A 25,398-nucleotide genomic window follows, 5' to 3' on the forward strand; every position below is an offset into this window, starting at 1 on the left:
TAGTCTTTTTTTTTTTAAATTAATTTATTTGGGTATGTGTCGGGTCTTAGTTGTGGCACGGAGGATCTTAGTTGTGGCCTGTGGGCTTCGCTCTAGTTGTGGCCTGCGGGTTTTTTCTCACTAGTTGTGGTGCGCAGGCTCCAGGGTGCATGGGCTCTGTAGTTTGTGGCACGCGGTCTCAGTAGTTGTGGCGCACAGGCTTAGCTGCCCTGCGGCATGTGGGATCTTAGTTCCCTGACCAGGGATCAAACCTGCGTCCCCTGCATTGTATGGTGGATTCTTTACCACTGGACCACCAGAGAAGTCCCCCTGTGCAGTCTTTAGGCCAGTTCAAGCTTTGGCGCCCTAAAGAGCTGACTTACTCCATAATTCGCGTTTGTAACTATAGCAGGCACTATGCCGAACCAGGCAAACCTGGCCCCTGGCCTCCTGGAGTTTACAAACTAGAGAGAGATTAAACAGAAAAACAAATAACTAGGTACGCTTGTAAAAAGTGCAAGGAATAAAAAGTTCATCAAGGAAATATCTATTTTTGCGGAAGATACTTTTCTCTGGGCCCCAGTGTCACCGGTCTGTAAAATGGAGCTAATAAGACTTCTGTCACAAGGTTATGGTGGGGAATACATGAGCTAATGTATATAAACTGCTTAGTGCCCAGTGACTGGCGCAGAGCTGGTTGTATGTAAAATGTAATGCTATTCCTAGGCGTAAATGAACTCTAGACACCAGTCGTGAGTGAGATGTATTCATCTACATTACTGGGGTCTCCTTCATAACCATAGGTTCCCTGTGGCTTTCCTGAAAATGGAGAGCTGGCTCACCTATGTCTATGTTTCAGAGAACCCCACAATCAGGAGGGCTGAGTTGTTCCATCCTAGGAGTTGGAGGAAACAGCTAAGGAAGGAAATCACAGGAGCGCCTGCTGCACAGAGCTATGGTAGCAGAGTGGGAAGCAGACAGACATACTTGGGTTCACATCCAGGGTCCCGCACTAACCATCTACCTTGACCTTTGGCAAGTTCACCCTCTCTGAGCTCTAGGTTCTTCATCTCTAGAATGGGAATAGTAATTACCTACCTCAGAGAGGGAGCAGTTGAGAGGATTTGATAGTACAGCTGAAAGGTGAACTTGGTAAATCTTTTCGCTACTTGAAACCATAACAAAAATTTATTGACAAGATGGAATTTGCAGTCTGTAGCTCTTTTTATTGTTCACATATCCTATTCCAAAGACCTGGAGTCTTTGTGAGTTCCCATGTTGATGGAAAAATCTCCGCTGACTGTTTGCCAAAGAGGAGTTTCCTGCTCTCTTTCAGGAAAGAAAACTAAGGCCAGGTTGGCTCTGCCATATGTCCATGTGCATCCAGATGGAGATTTCTGCTCACAGATGCAGAACGCCCTCTCACCCCCTGTGTCTTTAGGCTAAATCCATTTCAAGGTGCCATGCTGGAGTTGCACATAAACAAGAAAAATTGGAAGAGGTTTGTGGGCAAAATAGCAACTAATTTTCATTGTGGGATCTATGCTTTTAGACTAGAAATCACTTTTCAGGAAGTGCTGGAAAGAACTTTGGAGATCTATTTTTAAATTGGAAATTGAGGCCCAGAGAAGTTAAAATGACTAACCCACATAAATGGGAGAACAGGAACCCAGGTCTCCTGTTTCGTGCAAGGAAGACTAAGAACATATTCCAGTCGGCAAGCTCTGTACACTGTCTCTGTAACACACCACCCAATGTGTCTATCATTTTTTCTAAGAACTCACCCAACTGGGAATGTCAAGAGTGAGGTTCACTGAATGAGGTGGGTCTGCAGGAGGGACCTTCTTACTGCCAGACAGTTTGGTAATGTGAGGACTGCCCCCTATTTTCACTGGAAGGGGATTGTCTTCATTACCTACCTGTTCACTGACTTATCAGCAAGGGAAGCAATGATGCTGGTGACACCTTCCTTTCAAGCACTTTATTGTTTGTAAAGAACGTTCATATCCATCTCCCTATTGTCTCCCTTCCCAATTCTGAGACGATATTTGAATAGGATTAATTCCCAGTTACTGAGGTTCAAAGATGAAAAATGAATTGTCAGTTTTTCAGAGGATTGTAAAAAAAAAAAAATCAAACAACAATAGCATCTTTCCCTCATTTGGGGTTTTTTTTCCTCCAAAAAACTCTAAGCATATTATCCCTATACTTTTTTTTCCCCCTAAAGTCTTAAATCTTACCTCTTCAAAAAGGCCTTTTTTGCCCACCCAATATTCAGAGCTAACACAATGCACTCACTGTACACGACATTGTTTTAAACCCTTTCCATATATTAACTCTATTTAACCTCAGTACAAGCCTAGAAGGTAAGTATTCTCATCATCTCCATATGAGGCAAGCACTGTTATTATCGCCACATTGGAACTGAGAAAACTGGAGCACAGAAAGGATACATAACTTTGCCAGAGTCACACAGGGAGTAGTAGAGCCTGGGCTTGAACTCTAGCCATTTGGTGCTAGAGTCTGCACACTTTACCTCCACTATGTTGCCAACCTAAAGTAGGCCTATTCTACCCCATTTTTCTTACAGCACTCCTTCTTTCCCTTTTTTCCCCTTTTTTGCCATTAATCATACTTTGTAATTAATTCTTTCCTTATTTACATGTTTGTTATCAGATTGTAAGTGCCCTAGGGCAGGGATCATTATCTGTCTCATTCACATCATAGGTATTTGTTGAATAAATGAAGAAATCTATGCTTGTGGGCACCATTCTGCAACAGACTGTTAAAAATTAATTTTACTTTGAAACAATTTCATACTTACAGAACAGTTATAATACAAAGAACATCACCCAGAGACCTCAATAAAGTTTCGCCACATGTTGTCAAAATACACTTTAGGGCCAGAGGATCCAGTCCAGGGTCACTTGAACAACAAATATTTATTGAGCACCTGCTACTATTGGACTATATAACCGTCTCCTAACCGGTCTTTCAGCTGCAATCATTGCCTCCTACAGTCTTACACAGCAGCCAGAGCGACCCTTTTAAAATGAGTTAGATCATGTTACTTCTCTGCTCAAGACTCGGCAATAATTCCCCATTACATCGAAAGTAAAAATCAGTGTTCTTTTCTCTCATCTCCTCTCCTACTCCTCTCACCTTGATCCAACCACACTAATCTTGCCATTTCCCAAAGATTCTAGACATGCTTTTATCTTAGGGTCTCTGCATCAGCTCCTCTCTATAATTTGTCTCAAGTAACTGCGTGGCTAACTCCCCCACCTCCTTGTTGATTCCTAAACATGCATCACTAAATCTCCCTTGCTCTGTTTTTTTTTCCCCCTAGCACTTACCACTTTCTTTTTTTTTAATTTATTTATTTATTTTTGGCTGCATTGGGTCTTCTCTGCTGTGTGCAGGCTTTCTCTAGCTGTGGCGAGTGGGGGCTACTCTTTGTTGTGGTGCACGGGCTTCTCATTGCAGTGGCTTCTCTTGTTGCGGAGCACAGGCTCTAGGCGTGCGGGCTTCAGTAGTTGTGGCACGTGGGCTCAGTAGTTGTGGCTCGCAGGCTCTAGAGCACAGGTTCAGTATTATGGCGCACGGACTTAGTTGCTCCGCAGCATGTGGAATCTTCCCAGATCAGGACTCGAACCCGTGTCCCCTGCATTGGCAGGCGGATTCTTTTTTGTTTTGTTTTGTTTGTTTGTTTTTGCGGCATGCGGGCCTCTCACTGTTGTGGCCTCTCCCGTTGCGGAGCACAGGCTTCGGACACGTAGGCTCAGCGGCCATGGCTCACGGGCCCAGCCGCTCCGCAGCATGTGGGATCTTCCCGGACTGGGGCACGAACCCATGTCCCCTGCATCGGCAGGCGGACTCTCAAACACTGCGCCACCAGGGAAGCCCATGGCAGGCGGATTCTTAATCACTGTTCCACCAGGGAAGCCCACCACGTTCTCATATACTCTGCAGTTATTTACTATATTATTGTTTAATGGTTTATGTTCTGTCTCCTTTACTGGAATATAGCTACAGGTTGAGGATAGGGATCTTCTTCTATTTTGTTTGCAGAATACCCTAAGCACCTACAACTGTACCTGGCATATAGTTAAGTGTTCAATTAATAGCTGTTGAGTGAAGGAATGTTGAAAGTGTACTAAGTACCAGGTCCTGTTCTTGGTACAACAAAAAAACTCTCTGCCCTTATGGGACACGCACTGAAGTAGACTTAAGCCACCCAGACCTATTCCAGTCTTGGCTCCCCTGCCTATACCCTGTGAGATCTGGGCAAGTTACTCAACCTCTCTGAGCCTTCCTTTGCTATCAATCGTTATAAGGATTAGACAGAAAAACAGCATTTGTATAGTGCCTGGCCTAAGAAGAGCTTTAATATTTGTTTCCTTTCTTTCCAGGCTGGAAAGTTGGTAGCCTGACATCTCTGCCAAGGGTTTAGGCAAGGTTTCTATTAAGGCCTTGGAAAGGTGCAAACAGGTACTATACGGCCAGGCCTACTCAACTTTTTTTTTTTTGGCCCTACCGTGCAGCATGCGGGATCTTAGTTCCCTGACCAGCGAGGAACCCGTGCCCCCTGCAGTGGAAGCGCATAGTCTTAACCACTGGACCGCCAGCGAAGTCCCCAGGCTTACCCAATTTTTAAGTGAAGATATTCTGGTGAGAGAATGCTTACAAGGGTCGGAATGAGAAACCAGGGAATGGCTAGTGTCACCTACTTTGCCATTTTGCATCGGAAAAGCCTCGCTGGGTCCGCAGAGGTGAAAGTCTAGAGGAAGGGAAGGGGAGGAAAAGAAGAGTAGCTGGCCACTACAGAAAACTACAAATCCCAGCACACCCCACGGTAAACAACTACGGGTCTCAGCAGTTTCAGCTCCCTGGACCCAGGGAGCGCCGGGGGCCTGCAGCCTGTGTTCTGCGGGAGAGAGCGTGGGGCGTGCCGAAGCAGCGGGGAAAATCGGGTCAAGCTTTACGCCGCTGCGTAGACGCGTCTCACGGGCCGGACGTGACGTAGGGAGGGTTCCGGCTTCGGCCTCCGCCGCTGCCGTCGCTAGCACAGCCGCGGACGCCGCTGCTGCCGTCGGGGCTTGTTATTTCTAAAATGGCGCCCCTGGACTTGGACAAGTATGTGGAGATAGCGCGGCTGTGCAAATACCTGCCGGAAAATGACCTGAAGGTGAGACTGAACGCGGCGGGAGCGCTGCTTTCGGGGCTCCCCCCCTTCCGGCAGCGGGGCTCCTGCCGGCCCGCCCTTCCTCTCTCCGCGGGACCCCCGGCAGTGTCCTGTCCCGTCACGGTGGGGGGCCTAACGCGGTGCGAGGCGACTCGTTCCGACTTGGCGTCACGCGGGGAGCGGGGGCAGCCGGAGTCCCCCGAATGCCATCCCGATTCCCTCGGCGGGGATCCCAAGGGATGTCGCGGCCTCTGCGCCAGGGTTGCCCGTCCTGGCCTTGGGGCTGCCCCGGAGCTCGAGACTTCACGGCTTTGCTTACAAGACTACTCTCCCCTCACCCCGACCCTGGGTCTCGGAGTCTGAGGCGAGCCCCCGCGGGCAGTGGGCAGTGGCAGCGGTCATCCCCCCCAGAGGTGGTGACAGGAGCGCGGGGAGGCCGGCGTCTGACGGGGGATGCAGCGTGCTCCCGGAACGCGGCCCCAGTGGGTTTAGGTGCCTGAGGAATGGGGATGGGGATGGGAAGGGGCAGGCGGGGGCCCGAGCGGCCTGGTAGGGTTAGAGAACGTCAAGTCGTCCTTCTGTTCGAGCACTTCTCCAGTTGCTTTTTAGGAATGTTGGTTTTCTTCTGCTCATTCCAATATGAACCCGTTTTCGAGCACGTCTTTGAGCTGTTTTAAGTGGATAAAGTAACAGGCTCTCAATAAACACCAATACGTTTCTGTCCTTTAAGTTGTCCCCGCTCCCCCCCACCCCCTGCCCCAGTCTCTTCTTAGCTCAAGATTTCATTGTTTTGGTTATCCAAAGGAAATGAGTCGTTCTTTGTACTGCAGAGTCCTAGCAACAGTAAACCTATGTTTGGGTAAAGAAATGAATGTAAGAATAAAGGAATGTAAGTCTTTAGGATACTGCTTTTTTGACATGTGTTTCTATGCGTTTGTTAAAACCAGTGCTTAGGTGACTAGCAGTGTTTAGAGGTTGGTGGTAGTGCCTGTTCTTGTTCAATTAACTTTGATTTGCTGTGTGGTAAGTGGGTAAACTGTTGATAATTTTGAGTTCTTTTTATACTTTAAGCTGTGGGTTTAAAGTAATTTATTTTTGTTCGTGAGTTTTTTTCTCTTAAGGAAGATATTACAGGTTTTTTCTTTTGCCATCTCTTGGTACAGGGAGTTGATATTTAACATCAGTCAACAGTGTGCAAAATGTTTAAGACCACAGGAACTGTTGTGAATGTAACTAACTTGTATGTTAATTATATGTGCTGTTTGATAGGGGAGTCATTCTTGTCCATTTTCCCCTTTTTAACAGGATAATTTAATTAAAATGGGGACAAAGCCAGTATTAGTAGAAATGTAGCTTTCATGCTCTTGTGACGACAGTTTTGTAGCTTCTTTCTGCTATATGGCTTTTTAGGAAACAAGGATTTTTCCTTAAAAAAACGCGACATTGTGACCCAGTTCATTGGAAAACTAAAGTTGGTTTTTGCATGTCAGTGAATTGATGTGGAATTTTCTGTTCTTTAGGATATGTAAGGCAGTTTTAAGCTTTGTGTTTATAATGAGTAAAATATTGCTTATTATGAAATGTATCTCGATATTGGATATTGAAATGATTTGAAAGACAAATCAGTTGGATTTTCTTTAGACCTCTTAATTTGATAAACATTAGATTTCCTTCCTAACCTAAGAGAATATAGTTATTAAACCATTTCATTTCCCTTTGCAACACAATTGGACTGTACTTAGTGTGTATCTGTTTCCTAGTAAATTTCCCCCGGACCAACCACTAGAAAAAAAAAATTCTGAATTTTTCTATATAAGTGGAGGCTTTTCTTCTTTGTCTTGGAATTTTTTTTTTTTTTTCGGTACGCGGGCCTCTCACTGTTGTGGCCTCTCCCGTTGCTGAGCACAGGCTCCGGGCGCGCAGGTTCAGCGGCCATGGCTCACGGGCGCAGCCGCTCCGCGGCATGTGGGATCTTCCCGGACCGGAGCACGAACCCGTGTCCCCTGCATCGGCAGGCGTACTCTCAACCACTGCGCCACCAGGGAAGCCCTGGAAATGTTTTTATCAGATTAATTTTCTTGTGCTGCATCTCTGGTGTATTTAAAGAAATTTAATTCTGTTTCTCCCTCTTGGCATGAAGTGCAAACTAAAATTAGGCAGGCCAAGAAAGTATTCCAGGAGCACTTTTTCTGAGGCTTTAAAGCCAAAATAAAATATTCTATCAAAGGAAGAAAAATCATTGGGGCCACTTAATGATCATTATGGAAAAGATTTGTTCTGGTAGAAAAATAGGCCGAAATTTACCTGTGTTTTAAATTGGAAGTTGGAGATACTAAATAAAATAATAAATGCATAGGATGTTCTAGATCTAATCATGATTTCTCTATATCTAAATTGGAAATGGTCAAATCACTAGTCCTGGGTCAAATGTACATAACTGTTTTGAAGGAATAAGGGTGATATATGAAGGTGAGTGGACCAAAGCATAACATTTCTTAAAAAAGAGTTCGTGTGATTCTCATCCACTAAAAAAATTTTAGAAAGGATCTTAGAAGCCACAGATTCCATATCTGACCAAATGTAAGAATGAATGATGAAAGACAGGTTTACTGAATACTTACACTTAAGTATTTTGTCATGGGAGAGGTTCTATAACTTGGAGATTGTCTGATCTCTTGGACAGTTCTTAAAGGTCCCATGTAAGTAAAGAAGTTGCACACTGAGTTGGTGTTCAGTTTTGTTTTGTTTTTTACTGAAGAACTGAAGACAGTTTCCATGGTAGGGGTTGGGAGAATACTAGTGTCTACCTCAGATATGCAACACAGGGAGAAGTAACCACTTCTATGGATTGATAGTTGCTGTAATCTTTTTTGGAACTCACTTTTATGTTTAGTCTGAGCCATCTCTGTTTTTCGTATAAGGCCACTGCTCTGCAAAATTGTACCTCTGTTTGAAATGCCTCCATAAAGCTTCAGAGAATTCTCCCTTGCTTTTTTCTGAGACTTGGTGAAGAGCCTTTTGTACCTCCTTATTCAGCCTCTATCTGATTTTATAGATTCTCATATATGGTAGTCTTGAGCCTTCTGGATTTGAAGCCTGTTAGTCTTGTCACTCACCTTATTGCCTGTCTTACTGATCATTCTGTTTACCTGAGTTGTTTGGTTTTGTGTATTATCTTTCTTTAGGTATTTCAAGGAAAAATGAACACAGTACAGCAGTTAGGGACAGACTGTGGCTTTCTATAGGGCTAGAATAGTTTTTTCAGTGTTTTCATTGATAATCTTTCTGAGACCCTTTCTGATAATGCTTGGCATTTTGTCTTTTTGGCTACAGAATCACAGTCTCTTGGATCTTCTGAAAATAGTCTGTAGCAGTGCTGTCCAATAGAAAATGCTCAGAAATGTGAGCCTCAAATTGTTAAATTTTTTAAAGTAAAAAGAAACAGGTGCCGGAGCCTGTGCTCCACAACGGGAGAGGCCACAACAGTGAGAGGCCCGCGTACCGCAAAAAAACCAAAAAAAAACAGGTGAAATCAATCTTAGTAATATTTTATTTAACCCAATTTCAACATGCAATTAATATAAAATTACTAACATAATACCTTGTCTTTTTTTTTGTATTAAGTCTACAAAATGTGGTATATGTTTTACATTTACAATACATCCCAGTTTGGCTCAGCCACATTTCAGGTGCTCAATAGCTACATGTGGTAGTAGGTTTCCTATGGGACAGTGCACACTTCTAATGACTCCCTAGACCCTTTTCTAGAATTTCAGAGCTGAGAGAGAATCAGAGTTTGCCTAGTTCTGTATTCTCACTTTACTGAGGGGGAACTGAGCTTTGTAGAGTTTATGATCTGCCTGAGGATGTCCAGCTAATCAGTGAATTAAGTTGGAAAGCCTCTTTGTGCAGAGCTCTTTCTGATACAGTTAATAGCCTTTTAGGATGGCAAATAGCATACTTTTCTAAGTATGTCTTCCACTTAATCACCTTTCTTTTTACCTTCCGTTCTGAGTACATTAGAGTGCTTTCTTCTGATGGTGTGCCTTGTACTTCCCTGCTTCTTTGCTTCTGCTTAGTCTCTTTCTTTCACCTACTTAATACTTATATAGCACAAATATTAAATCATTTAATACTGTGTGAGTTGGGTACTAACATTTGCCCCATATTACAGACAGGTATCTCAAGCACAGGCAGATTAAGTAACTTTTCAAAGGCATATAGCTAGTAGGTAAGTGAAGGAGCTGCATTCAGACCTAGGCAGTCTGGCTCCAGGGTTCACGTCCATATCTACCACTTATGTTTCCTCTATACAATACCCTTCATGCCCCTTTTAATTTTATTTATTTATTTTTTGGCCGCGCCAAATGGCTTGTGGAATCTTAGTTCCCCTACCAGGGATCGAACCCCGGGCCCACAGCAGTGAAAGCGCAGAGTCCTAACCACTGGACCACCAGGGAATTCCCCTCCATGCCCTTTTTAGCTCTAGCTCAGATGTCACTTTCTCCATACAGGACTCCTGGATTCCATAGTCAGAATTATTAGTAATGGTTAGAATTTACACAGCTACTTACAGTTTTCAGAGTACCTTCATGTCCACTCTATCACTGTGATAGGCAGAGCAAATATCAGGACTTGATAAGGTTTAAGTGATTTTTGCCACAGTGAGTCAGCAGAGTATGTACCTGAATTTATTTGCTATTTAAAATTTCCATTCTGGAATTCCCTGGTGGTCCAGTGGTTAGGACTCGGTGCTTTTGCTGCCATGGCCCATGTTCAATATCTGGTCCGGGAACTAAGATCCCGCAAGATGTTTGGCAAGGCCAAAATATTTTCCATTCTTTCTGTTCTATACTAACCTTTGGCCCATAGCACTTTCTGTTTCATTTTACTACCACTTGTATTGTTCTGTCTTGTATGATAGTAAATATACCTGTCTCCACCATTAGACTGCAAGCTTCTTGAAGGGCCAGGATCATATCTTGTTTATTTTTGTATTCTCCACAGTCTTAGAACACTGCCTTGTATGTGATAGACACTCAGTTAAGGTGTGTTGAATCAAACCGTACTGCTTTACAACAGACATTTCTTTAACTGTCTCCTGTGTCAAGTACTATTCCCTGTGGATGCTAGAGATAGAATTTGGCACTTCGCTCTGTCTTTGAGGGGCTCTCAATACAGTAGGGGAGATAGAGAGGTAAACAAATGATCATTGCGTAGTTTGGTAGGTGCTAAAATAGAGAGCTGTCCAGCATATCGGAGAACATAGAAGAAGCAGCATCTAACTCTGGAGCCACAGATGGTTTCACAAAGGAGGAACAATGAGAGGATGAGCAGAGTTTTTTCAGGTAGACAAGACAGGAAGGAAAGAACATGAAGCAGAAGAAATACCATGTGCAATGGTATAGCTTAATCTAAAAGAAGATGGCTGGTCAACTTGAAGTAGTTTGGTATGGCTTGAGGTGGTGCAGAGAAGACAGGCAGAGACCAAATCATGGAAGATGAGGCTGATAAACTTGAATTTTTATCTTTGAGATGGTTCATGTATAAACACTTTGAAATGTTTTTATATTTTAGGGAAAAACAAATAAATCATGCTTGGTGATATTTTAAAAAATATGGCTAACTGAAAAGTAGATTCAAAGGAAACTATTAGAGAGATACACTGTTGTATGTAGTAGGAATATGACAAAATCATAAAGGTGATATCTGAATGGAGTTTGGGAAACACTATCATAGAGGAGTGTCCTTGAGAGGTTTTTAAGGGGGGCAGTGACAGGTTTTAGGAATTTTCTAGCAGCATTATGGACCTTGGATTGGAATGGGACAAAAATGTCATAGGAGCAATAGACCAGGTGACATGAAAGCTTTTGAAGTAAGCCAGTAACAAGTGGTTGTGGTGTTTAAAAGGAAATGAAGATGGTATAATAGGACCTGTTGACAGATTATGTCTAGGTTTGAGAGAGAGAAGAGTTTAGTGTAATCTCTTAGTTTCTGGCATGGATTACTTAGTAAATACTAATAACTAGATTAAGGCATACAAGGGAGTTTGGTTTGGGCCAGACTGAATTTGAGATGCTGCCAAGTCAAGACACTGAGGCAGAAACGTTCAGAAAACTGTTGGATAAACAGATCTGTTGGGTAACAAATATTTATTGATTACCAAATGTGCTCCAGACACTGTTCTAATAGTGTTAAACTCAGGAGAAAGGTCTAGACCAGTGGTTCTCAGCTGGGGGTGATTTTGCCCCCGAGCGGATATTTGGCGATGTCTGGAGACACTTGTAGATTTTCGCAGTTATCTAGGGGGTGTAAAGGCCAGATGTTGCTGAACATCATACAGTGCACAGGACAGCAGCCCCCACAACAGAGAGTTGTCGGTAGTGCCAGGGCTCAGAAACCCTGGTTTTTACTGAAGGTACAGATATTTCCTTCTGGATTGTTAGCGTGTGAATATCATTGTCATCTTGGATTCCCGCTCCCACTCTTCATTCCCAGTGATTTGTGTTATAGTAGAGACTCTATTCAAAGGCTGTGTAGAATATAATCTTAGATAGATTTTTATTTCTTAAGAAGAGATTTTGTAAATACCAGTATGTAAAAGTAAATAAAGGAAATAGTATGTTTCCAATAACAAGATCAGCTAAAGGAAGAATTACAGAAATTCAAACCCCAGTGTATTTGAGGGGCAAGAGAGAACAGGGAGACAGGAGCAGAGAATAGAGTGGATCTGTAAACAAGTATCTTGAGGAAAACGTAGAGAAGGGAAATAGGGTCTCCTAAGAATGGGTCCATGAACCTCTACTTTTTCAAGGATTAGGAATTAATTAGGCACCGTGGGGAGAAATGGATGTAGTTTGCCCTAAATTTGGGATAAGATTGAGAATCTTGCCTCAGTGACTGCTTTGGGGCAGAAAGAGAAACGAACCATGCTTCCTACAAATCAAGCTGCAAAAAAAAGCTGTGAAGGGCTTTGGAGGAGCCTCTCCCATGGCAAGACTGGGCTCTGAGAGGCCAGTGTGTGTGTAGTTGGCTGACATGTGTAGAGTTTGTGCTGAGATTTCATAGACTTCTTATTTTTCTGTGTTCTTGACATGAATTTGTAAGTGCTGCTGAACTGGAGTGATGAGAGGCAGTGGCTTTGGCTTAGAGGCTTAGTGCTCTAAGTCCTCTGTTGGGACTGCAGAAGTGGCAGTTATAGGAGGCAGCTGTTAACTTTACTCAAGTTAGCGTGCCTGGCCTCGGGTTGAAGATGTTGCTTTAGTAGTTTACATGGTTCCCTAGGCACTCACTGGCTTTTGGTAGGGTTTCACAGTGATGCTCTTTAGCTAATGGTCTCCTGTTACTTTCAGATCAGCCCTGGGGGGTTTGGGCCAGTCACCATAAGTGACTTGCAGTTCAGGAGGCATTATGGGCCAGGAGAGCCAGTCATATGTGGGTGCAAATTCTGCAGCATTCAAAATGGGAACTATAGAGTCCCTCACGAATCTGTGCTGTGATTAGTTTCAGAATGTTAAATGATAACTCACTTTGTTCTAAAAAGTATATAGAGTGGTTTACAAAGCAGCATTCAATATAGCAAGATAAATTATATTCAGAATAAGTAAGAAAAATGAGACAAAAAGAAAATAAAGATAGGAAACCAAGATGGAGCCAATAGGAAAAATAAGAATAGTACATATAAAATAAAAGCTATGATGACTGGGTTACTTCTTTGAGATTAGGCCTTAAGCTTTCTAGGAGCCTACAGAAAGATGTAAACTGATCAATTAAAAAAAATTTACAGAGTCTGTAAGATGATAAAAATAAGCTTCTCAGGGAAATCACATCCATCCTTGATGGAAGAAACAAAGAGACCTTCCTCCCCCAGTCCTCCTTGAAGGCAACTATTTAATCACGGCATCCTGTGCACTTTGTTTATAGTCCACGCAATGACAAGCTCTGTAGAGGACTGTTTCCTATAATGTCCTTTACTACAGGTTGATAGTATGACATTAAAGTGCAATTTGGGAAAAAGCGATTGGGAACGGAGTACAGTGTAATGCAGGGTGAGGACAACCCTCTCTAGAGGACAGTCTGGCTTAATTCATGGTGGAGTTTATAGTAGGTTGGTTTGTTTGGGTAACATACTAATAATTGATCTTTAAAGGGGTGTACACCAAATTTGGTGGAGCCCCCAAATTTACAAGAGTGGACAAGAGGAGAGATCAACATTATACGCTTATGTCAGAGAATATATTAGGTATGGGCCCTGACCTTCACTGATGGAAGTTAGACCTGTTCTTAAAAGGTGTGCAATCTGAAAGAGTGTGGATGGGGCAAGTGCCTGAGAACGAGCAGGCCTCCTGGCAACAAACAGAAAACTCTGCCCACTCCTGGACAAATTACAGCAAAGCACTTCTGCAGATACCTTGGTGGAATTCTCTTTGAGGAGGTTTGGTGAGGGTACCTGAAAAAAATCGCAAATATTAATTGAGCAAGGCATTATACCTAAGAAAGGTGGGTAAGGTCCTGAGATAGGTACTTTAAAACATCACTATATTGTTTTATTTTTAAAATTGTATAGTTTCAGAAAGTACATTTAAAAGTATAAATTGTTGCTCTATGAGGCTAACCTAAAAAAAGTAGTGCTCTTTTTTCTGGCTGACTGAGAAGGGAGGTGGTAATGAAAGACTATAAAAAAATACAGGCCAATCATGGCATATTTGTTCTTTGGAACTACCCTTAAGCTAGATGGAAGTGAGTTAGGGTGAAAAAAAAATGCAAACAGTAATTGTAAACTTTGGGAGCTAATTACTATACAAATAATAAATTATATATCACAGGTCTAATGGATTATAATAGAAAGAGGATGTTGTACAACACTGATCTTTTGAAATTGATTGGGAGGACAGCTACCTCTATCCACAAGGAGTAGATTTGAGTGGTTATGGTCAACGTGGTAATTATTATTTTTAAAGAGGTAATATATATTATTAATTTAAAAATAACAGTTTTATGAGATATAATTCACATATCATAAAATTAATTTTTAAAGTGTATAATTCAGTGGGGCTTTTTTCCCAGTGGGTTTTACTATACTTACAGAGTTGTGCAAACATTGCCATAATCAATGTTAGAACATTGTTATCATCCCAAAGAGAAACTATACCCATCAACAGAAACTCCCCGTTACCCCTTACCTCAAAGTCCAGCCCTAAGCAACCATTAATCTATTTTATATCTTCATGGATTTGCCTATTCCAGGCATTTCAGATAAATTGAGTCATATATTGAGTTGGCTAAAAAGTTCCTTCGGGTTTTCCCATAAGGTGTTACGGAACTTTTTGGCCAACTCAATATATATATATATATATTTTAAAATAAATTTATTTGTTTATTTATTTATTTTTGGCTGTGTTGGGTCTTCATTGCTGCGCGCGGGCTCTCTCCAGCTGTGGCGAGCAGGGGCCACTCCTTGCCGTGGTGCATGGGCTTCGCATTGCGGTGCTTGTTGCAGAGCACAGGCTCCAGGCACACAGGCCCCAGCGGCTGTGGCACACAGGCTCAGCAGTGGGGCTCGCAGACTCCAGAGCTCAGGCTCAGCAGTTGTGGCGCACAGGCTTAGTTGCTCTACGGCATGTGGGATCCTCCCGGACCAGGGCTCGAACCCGTGTCCCCTGCATTGGCAGGTGGATTCTTCACCACTGAGCCATCAGGGAAGCCCCTTCATGCTTTTTTAAAAAGTAAAATAAATAAACAAAGATGAAAGTGGAATGCGTTTTGGTTGACATCTCTGGCAACTGCTGTTTTGGGTTTGATGTATATCCTCCTAGCTTATTTTATTTTATTATTTTTTCATTTTACTGCGTTGGGTCTTAGTTGTGGTACGTGGGATCTTCATTGAGGCATGTGGGATCTTTTGTTGTGGCGCTCCGGCTCTTCGATGTGGTGTGCAGGCGGGCTCAGTAGTTTCGCCGCATGGGCTTAGTTGCCCTGAGGTATGTGGGATCTTAGTTCCCCGACCAGGGATCGAACCCGCGTCCCCTGCATTGGAAGGCAGATTCTTAACTGCTGGACCACCAGGGAAGTCCCCCAGGTTGGTATTTCTATTTTGTGGATGAGGAAACTGAGGCACAGAGAGATGAAGTAACTTAGCAGGGTTACACAGCTAAGTAACAGACAGTAAGCTAAGTAATAGGTAGTAAGAAGTTGAGGTGATATTGTTCTGTGATCTCTTTGACTTCAGAGACTGTGCTCTTAACCTCTGAACTGTGCCATTGTGTTACTTGTGTAAGATATCCTGCAATTGGTACTTGTTGATTTAGGAGTAAAGGAGTATTCTCTCTGGGCCCTACTCTATTCCTCCAAAATTTGACCTTCCATCAGTATTTTCTTTTTTTTAAATTTTGTTTATTTTATTTATTTTTGGCTGTGTCGGGCTGTCGTTGGCTTTCTCTAGCTGTGGCGAGAGGCGGCTACTCTTCGTTGAGATGTGCAGGCTTCTCATTGTGGTGGCTTCTCTTGTGGAGCATGGGCTCTAGGAGCACAGGCTTCAGTAGTTGTGGTACGCGGGTTCAGTAGTTGTGGCTTGCGGGCTCTAGAGTGCAGGCTCAGTAGATGTGGCGCACGGGCTTAGTTGCTCCACGGCATGTGGGATCTCCCCGGACCAGGGCTCGAACCCATGTCCCCTGCATTGGCAGGCGGATTCTTTACCACTGCGCCGCTAGGGAAGCCCCTTCCATCAGTATTGAACATAGCTGATTACTCCTCTTTTGAAACATTTTCTTCACCGGACTTCCACAATACTACACTCTCATGGTTTCCTTTGTACCTCATCAAGCAGTCCCTTTTGCTGGTTCCTCCTTCTGTCCCTAACTTCTGTGTGAAGTATTAAGACTCCTTTTTGTAACTTATCCTTTTCCCTATTTGTAAGCAGCCACTTTAGTTGTCTCTTCTAGTCTCATGACTTGAAATATATATTTCCTGACAATCTCCAAATTGGTCTCTCTAGCCTGCATCCTTTTCCTTGAATTCAGGACTCACTGGGTCAGCTGTTTACAGCACATCTTAGGCACTTTGAAGTCTGACAGCCATTGCAGACTTAGTGTGTCAAAATCAAATTCTTACAGCCAAATAGTGGAAAGAACCCAAATGTCCAGCAACTGATGAATGGATAAGCAAAATGTGGTAAATACATACAATGGAATATTATTCAACTATAAAGAAGAACAAACAAATCATGTATGTTACAATGTGGATGAACTTTAAAAACATATGTTAAGTGAAAGAAGCCAGTCACAAAAGGCCCCATTTCTAGATGTCCAGAATGAACAAATCCATAGACACAGCAGACTAGTGATTGCCTAGGGCTGTGGGGTGGGGTTGTGGGAGGTGGGAGATGAGTGCCAATGAGTATACAGTTTCTTTTTGGGGTGATGAGAATGTTCTAAAATTGATTATGGTGATGGTTGCCCAACAGTGAACATGCTGAAAACCATTTATACATTAAAGGGGTGAATTTTACAATGTGTGAATTATATATATATTATATCTCAATGAAGTTGTTAAAAAAGCCCCACAAATTCCTGGTTCCCCGTCCCCCAAACAAAACCCAGACAAATCAAAACAATCATAAAAAAATAATTGAGAAACACTGGGCTTATTAAAATTAAAAACTTCGCTCTGCATGGGAATTCCCTGGTGGTCCAGTGGTTAGGATTTCATGCTGTCACTGCTGAGGGCCCAGGTTTGATCCCTGGTCAGGGAACTAAAATCCCACAAGCCACACAGCCAAAAAAAAAAAAAAGAATATTAAAAAAACAAACAAAAACGTTGCTCTGCAAAAGACGCTTTCAAGAGAATGAGAAGGCAAGCCACGGACTGGGACAAAATATTTGTGAAAGACATGTCTGATAAGGGACTTTTATCCAGAATAAACAAAACACTCTTAAAACTCAGCAGTAGGAAAACAAACAACCCTATTAAAAATGGGCCAAATGGGCTTCCCTGGTGGCTCAGTGGTTAAGAATCCGCCTGCCAATGTAGGAGACACAGGTTCGAGCTCTGGTCCGGGAAGATCCCACATGCCGCAGAGCAGCTAAGCCCGTGTGCCACAACTACTGAGCCTGCGCTCTAGAGCCCGCGTGCCACAACTACTGGGCCCATGTGCTGCAACTACTGAAGCCTGCATGCCTAGAGCCCATGCTCTGCAACAAGAGAAGCCACCGCAATGAGAAGCCTGCACACCACGACGAAGAGTAGCCCCCACTCACCGCAACTAGAGAAAGCCCATGCACAGCAACGAAGACCCAACACAGCCAAAAGAAAAAAAAGGGCCAAAGACTTGAACAGATACCTCAGCAAAGAAGATATATAGATGACAAATAAGCCTATGAAAAGGCACTCCATATCATATGTCATTAGGGAGATGCAAATTAAAGCAAGGTGGGAATTCCCCAGCGGTCCAGTGGTTAGGACTCTTGCTTTCACTGCCGAGGGCCCAGGTTCAGTCCTTGGTCAGGGAACTGAGATCCCACAGTCCGCGTGGTACGGCCAAAAACAAAACAAAACAAAAACAACAACAAGGCAGTACCACTACACACCTATTAGAATGGCCAGAATCCAAGACACTGACAGCACCAAACACTGGCAAAACTGTAGAGCAATGGAAACTCTCACTCATTGTTGATGGGGATGCAGACTAGTACAGTCACTTTGGAAGATCATTTAGCAGTTTCTTACCAAACTAAACACCCTTACCATATGATGTAGCAGTCACGGTGTTTATCCAAATGAGTTGAAAACTTAACATCCACTGTAAAACCTATACACAGATGTTTATGGCAGCATTATTCATAATTGCCAAAATTTGAAAGCAACCAAGATGTCCTTCAGTAGACAAATGGTTAAATAAACTGGTACATTGAGATAATGGAATATTATTCAGCGCTAAAAAGAAATGAGCTATCAAGCCATGGAGAGACATGAAGGAAGCTTAAATGCGTATTACTACGTGAAAGAAGCCAACCTGAAAAGACAACATATGTATGATTCCAACTATATGACATTCTAGAAAAGGCAAAACTATGGTGATAGTAAAAAGATCAGTGGTTTCCATCCTTTCCCCATACCTTGCCCGGTATATCTCTTAAATGTGGATGTCATCTGTATCCTTTATCACATCCTTTAGTAAACTGGTAAATGCAAGTGTTTCCCTGAGTTCTGTGAGCTGCTCTAGCAAATTATTCAAACCTAAGGAGGAGGTCTTTGGAACCTCTGATCTATACCCGGTTGGTTAGAAGCGCAGGTGATAACCTGGGCTTGCAACTGGTGTCTGAAGTGTGTGTGTATATTGGCAGGGGAGTTGTGGGGGGGGCAGTGTTGTGGGACTGAGCCCTTAACCTGTGGGATCTGACACTATCTCTGGTAGATAATGTCAGAATTGAGTTAAATCGTAGGATACCCCGCTGGTGTTGCAGAGAATTGCATATTGTAGGGAGAAAAAACCTTGGTGACCAGGAGTGTCAAAACTGTGAGTGTTCTGTGTGACTAGTAAGGGAGACACATAGGAAAGAAGCACAAAGTAGGGAAGAACTGAGTTTTCCCCTACATAGGAAGGAAAAAGCTGAGGTTTTTTGTTTTTGTTTTTTTTAAACAAATGCAAAGTGGAACTGAAGGAGCCTTAGAGACCATCTTTCATGATAAACTTAAGGCTCTGAGTTCAGAAACATTGTTTCACTCACCAGTGTCTGTTCCTTTCACAAATAATGGATGGATTATATATCTGGACCAAGGATTGTTTATTGAAGCATCTGAGGGTTGTAGGAAATTCAGCACAGAAGGAGCTCCCTACTCAGGGCCAGAAGGACTCCAGGCCAAAAAGGTGATCTTGCCTTTGAGGTGATATTTGAAGATCAGGAACTTATCCTATGAATAGGAGCAAACCTTTTTATTTTGAAGATGTTTTAAACAGCTTGATTTCCCCTCATTTTTTGGGGGGGGACTTTTTTCTTGCTCTTCCTCCCCCCTCCCATTGTGAGTTCTCTCCTATGCTTGCCTCTGTGTAAAGTGTTGTAGCTATAACTGTTTTTGTTTGTTTGTTTGTTTGTTTGTTTGCGGTACGCGGGCCTCTCACTGTTGTGGCCTCTCCCGTTGCGGAGCACAGGCTCCGGACGCGCAGGCTCAGCGGCCATGGCTCGCGGGCCCAGCCGCTCCGCGGCATGAGGGATCTTCCCGGAACGGGGCACGAACCCATGTCCCCTGCATCGGCAGGCGGACTCTCAACCACTGCGCCGCCAGGGAAGCCCGCTATAACTGTTAAAGTGTGTCTCTCATATATTTAAGTAAATTGTAGCATTTAGATTCCTTAATTAATGTTTAAAATCATTTCATTATGCTTGTGTAGTTTAACTTGTCCTTTCTTGGCAGATCTTCATAAAATCTAGTAGGGCCTCTGACTGTAGTATTGACTGGTCTCAGATGGAAGGAAGATTCCCCCCCAGTTCTTTTTTTTTTTTTTTAATATTTATTTTGGCTGTGCCAGGTCTCAGTTGCAGCACGCTGGATCTTCGTTGCGGCATGCAGACTTCTTTAGTTGCGGCATGCGGACTTCTTAGTTGTGGCATGTGAACTCTTAGTTGTGGCATGCAAACTCTTGGTTGTAGCATGCACGTGGGATCTAGTTCCCTGACCAGGGATCACACCTGGACCCCCTGCATTGGGAGCATGGAGTCTTACCTACTGGACCACCAGGGAAGTCCCTAGAGTTCTTTTTTTAAAAATTAATTCCTTAATTAATTTTTGGCTGTGTTGGGTCTTTGTTGCTGCATGCAGGCTTTCTCTAGTTGCGGCGAGCGGGGGCTACTCTTTGTTGCGGTGCGTGGACTTCTCATTGCAGTGGCTTCTCTTTGTTGTGGAGCACGGGCTCTAGGCGCGTGGGCTTCGGTAGTTGTGGCTTGTGGGCTATAGAGTGGAGGCTCAGTAGTTGTGATGCATGGGCTTAGTTGCTCCGCGGCACGTGGGATCTTCCCGGACCAGGGCTCGAACCCGTGTCCCCTGCGTTGGCAGGCAGATTCTTTATTTATATTTATTTTTGGCCGCGTTCAGTCTTTGTTGCTGTGCGCGGGCTTTCTCTAGTTGTGGCGAGCAGGGGCTACGCTTTGTTGCGGTGCATGGGCTTCTCATTGCAGTGGCTTCTCGTTGCGGAGCACAGGCTCTAGGCGCGTGGGCTTCAGCAGTTGTGGCATGCGGGCTCTAGAGTGCAGGTTCAGTAGTTGTAGTACACGGGCTTGGTTGCTGCACGGCATGTGGGATCTTCCCGGACCAGGGCTCGAACCTGTATCTGCTGCATTGGCAGGAGGATTCTTAACCACTGCGCCACCAGGGAAGTTCCCCTAGAGTTCTTTTTAAAAGGTAGAGTGACTCTTAAATGTACATTTTGTGATTAATTTTGTTAACCTTTCTATTTTGAGATAATTGTAGATTTATATGCAATTGTAAGAAATAATACCAAGTGATCCCATGTACCCTTTACCCAGTTTTCTCTGGTAGTAACGTCTTGTGGAACAAATACCACAATCAGGATATTGACATTGATACACTCCACGATCTTGTTCATAATTCTCCAGTTTTACTTGTACTCATTTGTGTGTGTATTTAGTTCTATGCAGTATTGTTATATCTGTAGTCTCATGTATCTAATACCACATTCATGATACAGACAGTTCCGTCACCCCGAGGAGTCCACATGTTGTCCTTTTTGTAACCATACGCATTTCCCTCCTGCTGCCCCTACCTCCTAGACCGTTGGCAATCACTAATCTGGTCTCCATTTCTATAAATTTTTTATTTCAAGAATGTTATATAAATGGAATCATACAGTATATAACCTTTTGGGATAGGTTTTTTTTTTTCTCCCCACTCAGCATAAATCCCTTGAAATTTATACAGATTGTCATGTGTCAGTAGTTTGTTTTTTATTGCTGAATAGTATTCCACAGTGTGAATGTACCATAATTTAACTGTTCACTGTTGAAGGACAACTGATTTATTTCTAGTTTTTGGCTCTTATGAATTAAGCTTCTATGGACCTTTGTGTACAGGTTTTTATGTGATCATAAATTTTCATTGCCAAGAATGCAGTTGCTGGGTCATATTTGGTAAGTGCGTGGTTTGCAATGTACTTTAAGAATTAGCAGATAAGGGCTTCCCTGGTGGCGCAGTGGTTGAGAGTCTGCCTGCCTATGCAGGGGACATGGGTTCGTGCCCCGGTCCAGGGGGATCCTGCGTGCCGCAGAGCGGCTGGGCCCGTGAGCCATGACCGCTGGGCCTGCGCATCCGGAGCCTGTGCTCCGCAACGGGAGAGGCCACAGGGGTGAGAGGCCTGTGTACCGCAAAAAAAAAAAAAAAAAAAAAAATTAGCAGGTAAAAAGCTTTTCCTCTTTATTGACTTTTGCATTTTTTTGTTGAAAAACATCATTTTACAGTTCCTTGCAGAGCTCTCTGTCTTCTAGAACCTATTACCTGTAAGCCAGGGAGTTTGCATTTTGGAATAGGCATTGTGAGAGGAAGGTAAAAGCTGACAGAAATCGAATCCCAGAATCATCATAGTTTCCTTTCCTGTGAAACAATACACGGATTAGTTCTTGTCTTTTTTGCATTTGGTCTTTAGTTTTAATATTGTAATAAAAGGTTGCGTTTTATTTTCTCTTCTTACAGCGGCTATGTGACTATGTTTGTGACCTCCTCTTGGAAGAGTCAAACGTCCAGCCAGTATCAACACCAGTAACAGTGTGTGGAGACATACATGGACAGGTAAAATTTCATGCGGAGATTTTTAGCTTTTGTACTGTCTGTCCATGTCTGTTTCCAGTTGTGCTGCAAAATATTAAAAAAAAAAATGCTGGTGGTTGGCTAGGGTGCCTCAGTCTGTGTGACATTAATGATTCCTGTTTACTGTTAAAGTGAATAAAAGCAGTGGTCAAATTATTCATGGACTTTGTTGAAATCATACTTAGAAAGTGAAGAAGCATTATAGCTCTGTGGACGGGGGAGGTATAAAATACAAATGCGGGCTGCTCCTAGTTATTATGATTGATAGCAGATGCTTTGGTGTTAGGCACTAATTTTCTATTCATTCTGTTCATTTCTGTTCTGTTCACTTAATGTCATATTTTATTGAAAATTTTATTGAAATTTATTGAAAATTTATCATTTCCTTAGTGGGAATGAGAATAGCAGCAGTTCAGAAAGATAAAATTATTGGTGCATGATTTTACAGCAAGTCAGTGCTAGAATGGGATGAGAAAGTTCATTTTTTCATCTGCTGGGGTTTTGTTTGTTTTTAAGAGTTTCAGAGCATTGACAGGAGGGGTACACCTCATCTTTAGACTCTTACTGTTAGTGTTTAGCCTAGTTAGAAAACTGTGTATTTGTAGTTTTTTCTTTTTTACTGGGAAATGAAAGCTGAACAGAACACTCATAGCCTGCTCTGTGCATGCAATGGAGTTGGGGCTATAAGACATGATATTTGTGAACAATATAGTATTTATGAATTCCTACAGGACCTTAACTATGACTGCCTAAAGAAGCAGAAATGTGTGTAGCTTGGTTGTGATTGAGGGCTGCTCCATGAGTACAGTTCTATTTTTTTTTTCTTTTAATTTGGCTGCCCTGGGTGTCCGTTGCGGCGCGCAGACCCTTCGTTGCCGGTTTCTCTCTAGTTGCGGCACTAGGGCTCTAGAGCGTGCAGGCTCAGTAGTTGCGGCATGCAGGCTTAGCTGCCCCGTGGCATGTGGGATCTTAGTTCCCTGACCAGGGATCGAACTTGCGTCCCCTGCACTGGAAGGCGGACTCTTAGTCACTGGACCAGCAGGGAAGTCCCATAAAGTTCTATTTTGACTACTTAGCTCTTTTCTTTTTGGTTTTTCAGTCTGTTCTTTGGATGTGTGAGGTTATAATGAATGACATCTGCATGTTATCAGCTTCTAAATAGAGGCCCCCACTATGTCATATTTAATCTGTTAAAATTCTAGTTCTCTAAAGTAGACCTTAGGAGTTCTTCTTAATTTCCATGTAACTTCTCTCCAAAAGTATAATAAATATTTGTATTTTGCTAACATAAAGGGTATTAATGTAAGCAGTGCCTTAACATATTTCTAAAAGCTGAAATAAACCAAGTAATGCTTTCCCTTGATTATAATATTAAAATTGAGGGGTTACCTGTGTTTATTGGCCGCAGCACGAGGCTTGTGGGATCTTAGTTCCTGACCAGGGATCGAACCCGTGCCCTTGGCAGTGAAAGTGCAGAGTCCTGGGCTTCCCTGGTGGCGCAGTGGTTGAGAGTCCGCCTGCTGATTCAGGGGACACGGGTTCATGCCCCGGTCCGGGAAGATCCCACATGCCACGGAGCGGCTGGGCCCGTGGGCCATGGCCGTTGAGCCTGCGTGACCGGAGCCTGTGCTCTGCAACGGGAGAGGCCACAACAGTGAGAGGCCCGCGTACTGCAAAAAAAAAACCAGAAAGTGCAGAGTCCTAACTATTGAACTGCCAGGGAATTCCCCAAGACTTTTCAATAATATGAATTATAGTCATAATCAGAGGTCAGGAAGTTAGAGACAACTTCAAACTGCTAAAATTAATTCAGATAATAAATTTGCACTTCTACTGATAGATTATATATACCTTCAGTCAGATGTACAATTCTTACTTTCATTTATCTTGTGTTTTGACATTAATAATGTACTTTTTCACATATTGCATGTCGATTTTTTTTTTTAAGGTTCCTATGAGGTAGGGTTTTGTAGAGAAGGAAACTGAGTTGAAAGATTGAGGAATTAACCCAAATTCGCACAGCTACTAAGGGACAGAGCTGAGATTTGAAACTCATTTGGGTGCCCGATAGCCCATGCTATTTATTTATTTATTTATTTATTTTTTGGCTGCACGGCTTGTGGGATCTCACTTCCCCGACCAGGGATTGAACCTGGGCCACGTCAGTGAAAGCCTGGAATTCTAACCACTAGGCCCCCAGGGAACTCCCAGCCCATGTTATTTTAAGACTACCACCAAATTGAGCCGTGTTTCTCTTGTACTTGACCCTTTAAAACAATTGCTCATCAAAAGCATGGGACTTGAGGAGCTTCTAAATGTCTGCAGACTAGTCAAATGTAAGGTGTATCTTTTGGGACTTGTACAGTTGTCTTCCCCCTTGGGCTAGTTTTGGAATTGCAGGATTGGTTTATGAGTATAAATAAACTCATAAGAAATGTTGACAAGCATACAGTTGCTGAGAAGCATTGAAACAACATAATCTAGTGAGGAGATTGTAGACTTCAGTGTCAGACAGAGCTTGGTTTAAGTTAAGTCCTGCTTGGGTACATAACAGCTGTTTAAGAAGCCATTTCAGCTAGCTCTTCAGTTCTTTAAATATGGCCTGTGGACCCTTGAGCATCTGTAAGTTGGCAGAAAATCAACTGAGGGTAAAACTGTTGGTGCCTCAGCATGAATCAAGGGAGTGTCACCAGCCTATGCTGGTTGTCATTGTATTCTTCACCAGCATGCATGCATGTACAGTAAAATAAAATGCCAGTATCACTTAAGAATGTCCATGATGAAGCAGTAATATTAATTGGCACTCTTGACCCCTCAGTAGATACATCTTTTGAGTAGTCCCTGTGATGAAATAGGAAGTATGCATAAAGCACATCTACTGCATATCAAAGAAAAATGGTTTGCTCAAAAGAAAAGTACTTGTGCAGTTCTTTGCATCTCCTGCTGAAACAGCCTCTTTTTTTCAACGGAACGCTGTTTTTACCTGAGAGAATGAATGACAAACTACAGGTATTTAGCAACTGTTTTGCAAAAGTGAACGAAGTGAGCCAGTCACTTCAAGGAAAACAATTGACGTTATTTGTTGCTGATGACAGTATTTGAGTTTTCAAGTGAAATAGTGGAATTTTAGAAAATTTGAGTTTACCACCATGAGGCTACTAGCTTCTGATACTTAAAAGACTTTTCTGATGAGGTGAGTAAATTAACAAATATTTTTTTGATGATGTATAAAGAAATGTCATTTCCATTTTCCAAATAACCAGTGTGTTACCCACTCAAAGTGTTAGACCAACTTATCTAACAGAGTTTGAGAAGAGACCAATTGTCAAGTTTTGATGTATTAAAAGAAGAATATGCACCATTATCTCTAAAGGTTATTAAAATTCTTTTCCCTTTTGTAACACATACCTGTATGAAGGTAT

At 42.8% G+C, this 25,398-nt stretch overlaps 1 protein-coding gene and 1 non-coding gene across 2 annotated transcripts in view; both read left to right on the forward strand.

Moving 5' to 3' along the window:
- The first annotated feature begins 5,001 nt into the window (after nucleotides 1-5,001).
- PPP6C (protein phosphatase 6 catalytic subunit) overlaps nucleotides 5,002-25,398 on the forward strand; it is a 33,930-nt gene continuing 13,533 nt past the window's right edge. The window contains exons 1-2 of the mRNA XM_060014159.1: nucleotides 5,002-5,167; nucleotides 21,863-21,958. Coding sequence (XP_059870142.1) covers nucleotides 5,093-5,167; nucleotides 21,863-21,958 — 171 coding nt within the window. The 5' untranslated portion in view covers nucleotides 5,002-5,092. The remainder of the gene's footprint in view (nucleotides 5,168-21,862; nucleotides 21,959-25,398) is intronic.
- TRNAD-GUC (transfer RNA aspartic acid (anticodon GUC)) lies at nucleotides 16,841-16,913 on the forward strand. Its single transcript has one exon. It is a non-coding gene; the product is annotated as a tRNA-Asp (tRNA).

This window comes from Delphinus delphis, chromosome 6, assembly GCF_949987515.2.
Source record: "Delphinus delphis chromosome 6, mDelDel1.2, whole genome shotgun sequence".
Classification (NCBI taxonomy): domain Eukaryota; kingdom Metazoa; phylum Chordata; class Mammalia; order Artiodactyla; family Delphinidae; genus Delphinus; species Delphinus delphis.